The sequence below is a fragment of the Octopus bimaculoides genome, chromosome 18, assembly GCF_001194135.2.
Source record: "Octopus bimaculoides isolate UCB-OBI-ISO-001 chromosome 18, ASM119413v2, whole genome shotgun sequence".
NCBI lineage: Eukaryota > Metazoa > Mollusca > Cephalopoda > Octopoda > Octopodidae > Octopus > Octopus bimaculoides.
Window position 1 is genome coordinate 51076478 of NC_068998.1, and position 5035 is coordinate 51081512.

The window sequence follows — 5035 nt, forward strand, 5'->3', positions numbered from 1 at the left end:
TACATATAATACTTATTTCATTTTACTCTCCCTTATGTTTTTTACAGAGGGAAATGTAGCTTTTGATGGTGAGTAAATTCTCTCTTACGATATAAATTGTTATGATTTGTGTCGTAAATTTTACTACATACATTATGTTATAGATTAAAAAAATTCGTGAACGGGAATTAATTCGTTTTTCTAACGATGATTCTCGGAGAAGTTAAATCTACAAATAATAGCATGTAAATTCGGGTTAAAAAACAACTAGAAGGCTGCTCGTCGGACTCAAACGTATATCTCCTGTAAGAATACACACACACACACCATCTATATATCTTCACACGCACACATATCTTATCTGTTGTTGTGTAAAGTTCTGGAGAAGTCAGTATAAACGTATTGTGCAGTTATTAACCGCTGTACTATTCTGGATGGTATACCGATTTATTTAAATATCTATTCCAATTTCCCTTCAAATGATTACAAAAATAATTTCATATATTTAAATTTCAGTTACTATATTTACGTATGTTGGGTTCTACTTTTGTCGCCATCGCAGCTTCTAATTCTGCGTACATATTATTCAAAGGAAATTAAAATCCTTTAATTGGAATTTCGTTTTTTATATTTTGTGGAAAGTTACGAGGGCGTTTGTGGAACAAAATATGAAGTATATTTGACCATTGTGTACCCACTTCAGAACTATTAAGGTTTCTCCATTCTTTCTTAAACGTTTACAAGTTGTATTATGTATGTCTGCATGTTTTAAATATGGTTTATGAATATATCTACGCAAATGCTCAATTTAAATCGTATGAGTAAAAAAATTAAGGAAAATTTCCTTATCGCTTTGACTGGCTGTTCATTAAATGTGTCAGTTACATTTCATATATATACTTTGGTGAATATATATATATGTGTGTGTGTGTGTGTGTGTGTGTGTGTGTGTGTGTGTGTGTGTGTGTGTGTGTGTGTGTGTGTGTGTGTATGTGTGTGCGTGTGTGTGTAAGTTTGCCTGTGCAGATGGTGTGTGAGTGCTTGAATGTGTATGTGTGTGTATAAATGCATAGGTATGTAAGGTTATATATATGTATATACACATACGCATAACAATTTCTCTCTATATATGTGTATATTATTTATGATATATTTTTAAAACTAATACCTTTTTATGTAAAAGATATCGTTTCCTTTAAATTATAGTCAAACGCATCAAGCAGAAAAAGGAGTTATTTGAACGTATGTAACATTTTATACTAAACTTAACTTGTAAATAGCTTATCTTAAATGTCTATTTTTCACCTTATATCTTATATATACACGTACATACATTCATACATACACACACAATTTTACCATTACGCTTCATCTACAATTTTAATTATATTTAATTCCAAAATTACTGCAGAGCTTAATGACCACCACCAGGACCCGGTTTCCACAAAAACTAATCGACTGACCTCCTCCCCTAAAATTTCGGGCCTTATACCTAGAGTAAGAAAGAATATTTCTACTTTATCTGTGTCTAAGATAGAATTGGAATGTCTGTGTAAAAGAATGATGTATTTATGTAATAGAATGTAAAAGAATGATGTATTTACGTAACTTTCAATATTCTTCTTCATATATTATATTCAAAAATGAATTAAAGGATCGCCCAACAATTTCCATTTGTATTTTGCTTATAGAAGAGAAAGGCTGACAGCGTACCTAAAGCGATACTGACAACTGTTTGCATGAAACACGTATATGTGTACATATATACGTACACTTGCGTCTGCACACACATCTGTATAGAGTGAGTCAGAGAGACAGATACAGAGGGATGTGTGTGCGTGTGTGTGTGCGCGTGTGTGTGTGCGTGTGCGTGCGTGTGTTTGTATACGTCTGTAGATATATGTGCAATTTCACATCACTAACAACCACATGATCTCGTAAAATACTTTTCGAAAGTAGAAGATTAAACTATCATGGCGTTGATTGTATAACCTGCACTCGATATAGCTGCACTCGATATAGCTAAACTCTGATCTCTTAAGATATATTTCCCTAAAGCACTGTAAACAATGAAAACTGCCTGAATATATAAAGAGATTCCTTTTATCATATTCTATAGCACATTATATTTTCCAATCGATATTAATGAAATGGTTTCTAACTAAACGTACAAGTATTACTTTACGATCTAATGCAAGATATGTTTTCAATGTTGCAATAATATTGAGTTAAACAATTATCTAATTTACAGAAATAGATAAAAAATTTAATGCTAATTCATGCTCGCCCGAAATCATTTGCCCTAATATCCTGGAGCATTTGAAAATGAAGCCTGAAGAGAACTGTCGGTATATATAATTTTATCAAACTTATTACTGTTTTTATCCCATCTAGTAAATACATTTTATTTTAATTTTCATAAATATTGATTCCCTAAAATGTTAATTACAAATGTACTTGTTTCACGGTCAGAAACCTTTTGGTGTTGCCAAACTAAAGTCACTAGAATATTTCAATGATACATAAGCAAAGAAACGAATAACAAATACCAACTAAAATGAGATTTGATTGCAGACATTAAATATGGAAGAGAGCAATATGGCCGACGCTCTTCATATAATACTATCCACTGTCATTATGGAGGATTACTAAACACAGAGTTAACGTGAAACATAGACATAAGTAATATAAGTTAAAGAACATAAAGCAAAATATTGTCAGATTTGAAGGATAGTTGGTTCGGTATAGGACTCTGGTCATACAATCACATGTATAAATCCTAAACCTTGTAGAGCGTTGCTCGTTTGAGAAAATAACTAATTTCTCGTTGAAATGAGCGCAACCTGATGCTGATGTTAATTTTCTTCTTTCACCTGTGTCAGTACCTGAGGGATATTTGGCAAGGCAGTGATTGATTGCTTTGTTTACATCCAATTGCAATTATGTAGGTGAAAAAAAAAAGAACATGAAAACATGATACATGTTTCCGTGCTATATAAAGTAGCACGTGACAGCTGGATGTGTTTATTTATTATCAACTTTATCGAGTCTTCTCTTCTAAAATAATATCTAGTGATTTGTATTTGCCTTTCAGATACTATTACGAATATGAATTATGTGCTATAAAAATCCGTCCGTCTTGTACTGGTGCGTACACTGAAGAATATGTGAAACATAAGTGTGCTGGTAAAAAAGTTTTAATGTAATCTTCAGATGAGAATCCATGTGCCCACTAAGTTCTAAACGATAATTACCGTTGTCGATTTACGATGCTAATTTATATATAACTAACATAGATTTCATATTTAGAGGACATCTAATATACGTAAACATTATACAGAAATCTTGGAATGAGATGAATAGACGCCGCTGATGCGACGGTGTCAATTTATCCCCACTGATCGGACATTTTCTCAGTTTAGCAGCAATAAATTTTGGCACTGGTGTCAAATACGTACACATACGCATACATATACATAGTTATGTAAATACGCCAATGCAGAAATGTACACATTCACGAGAATATTAATTTATCTATTGCAGAGAAATCAATACACAATAAATCCCATGCTTTGACGTATTGTATGTCTTCATATACCACACTACCACTTCTTATTCTCCCGTTATTGGTGTGATGGAATTCAAAAACAACTGAAAAGAATATATTTGATGTGAGAATATTTATACAAATATAATCAATTTATGATTTCTTTTGCTAGTTCACTTTCAGAATATATGACACAGAATTTATATCTATCGTGTATTATCTCTGGATTATTAATATTTTTAATGACAACATAAAATAATTTTCATCTTCTTTACTTACAATGTTATATATCACTGTAATGTTTTGGTTAATAGTGACTGTCATATGACATTCATGTTATGAAATCTATTATCCTAACACTAATATATCTCATATTATCTCTGCATTATCAATAACGTGCAATATTAGTGCAAAATAATCTTTATTCTCTTAGTAGTGAATTTACCTTGATTAATTGTCATCAGTTTCACGAAAGGCATGCAAATAACAATTCTGTTTTGTTTTTCTCATTGCAGCTCATATTCTACTCAGTAATCAGTTCTCGAATTGTGTTTTGACTACAGTGAGCACGAAGAGAAATACTAACATAGATAAATAAAAGAAATTTATGTATCTTTGATAAATATATCTGCGTTGCTCTATATAGTTTTGCTAGACTGAGAAGTTTCTCTTCATCGTTTATTTAAGTTGGTCATTGTAGCGTCGCATTAGTCAGCTATGTGATCTCTTGACCAGATGGATTATCTTGTAGAGCCGATGCAACTGCTGAACGTAAAACGCTGCTTTGATCATGTGCTTGTTTTCAAGCATTTCGTAGTGGATTATGCAATCCTAATCTACCACACGCAATCTAGCTCCTCGCCTGTATGCAGCTCTGCGTTGTCTCGGAGATTTGGTTGCTTTCTACTGTTTCATATTCACGAAATGATATTATTGTTAATCGCTGGCGAGCATGCGGTAAAAAATCTTTGTTTGTGTCCACGAAAAACCCGTTGCCGAGCAAACATGTGGTGGTTAAGTGTATCTCTTTCCTTCAGAGCATGTTTTGGATATTCACTGTCGAATGACGATAACGGGTGCTGGTATCATGAGAGGATGCCATCTGCTGGGCATTTCCCTTTTGGGCTGGCGGAGATTTTCGTGGATGGATTGTTCAATCGACCTTTGTTGAACTGAAAAGGTTAGTGGGAATATGGAATGTCATTACGGTCGAATCTTCCTTTCTTAAAGCGTGCGAAATCCGTTCTCTGCTGTTATTTCTGTAATAGCATAGCATCCGTACGCACCACAAATGGTACAAGTGTTTTCGACAGCTTTGGAAACTGCACTCAGGTATGCCACACGGGTCTCTACACTCACACCGGATACTGAAATGTCAACAAAACTGAAGAATTTCCGGACGGAACTTCTAACCACAGTCTCACAAAATAGCAGATGTCGCAATAATACGCGCGCGCGCGCGCACACACACACACATACACACACACACACACACACACATACACACAC

At 33.7% G+C, this 5035-nt stretch overlaps 1 protein-coding gene across 2 annotated transcripts in view; it reads left to right on the forward strand.

Moving 5' to 3' along the window:
* Positions 1-4149, forward strand: part of LOC128249877 (uncharacterized) — a 5349-nt gene extending 1200 nt beyond the window's left edge. The window contains exons 2-7 of one of the 2 annotated variants that reach the window (XM_052974418.1): positions 48-68; positions 1186-1221; positions 2231-2327; positions 3074-3165; positions 3523-3650; positions 4042-4149. In XM_052974418.1, coding sequence (XP_052830378.1) covers positions 48-68; positions 1186-1221; positions 2231-2327; positions 3074-3165; positions 3523-3614 — 338 coding nt within the window. In that variant the 3' untranslated portion in view covers positions 3615-3650; positions 4042-4149. The remainder of the gene's footprint in view (positions 1-47; positions 69-1185; positions 1222-2230; positions 2328-3073; positions 3166-3522; positions 3651-4041) is intronic. The other variant, XM_052974419.1, reaches the window with a different exon arrangement.
* The last annotated feature ends 886 nt before the right edge of the window (positions 4150-5035 follow it).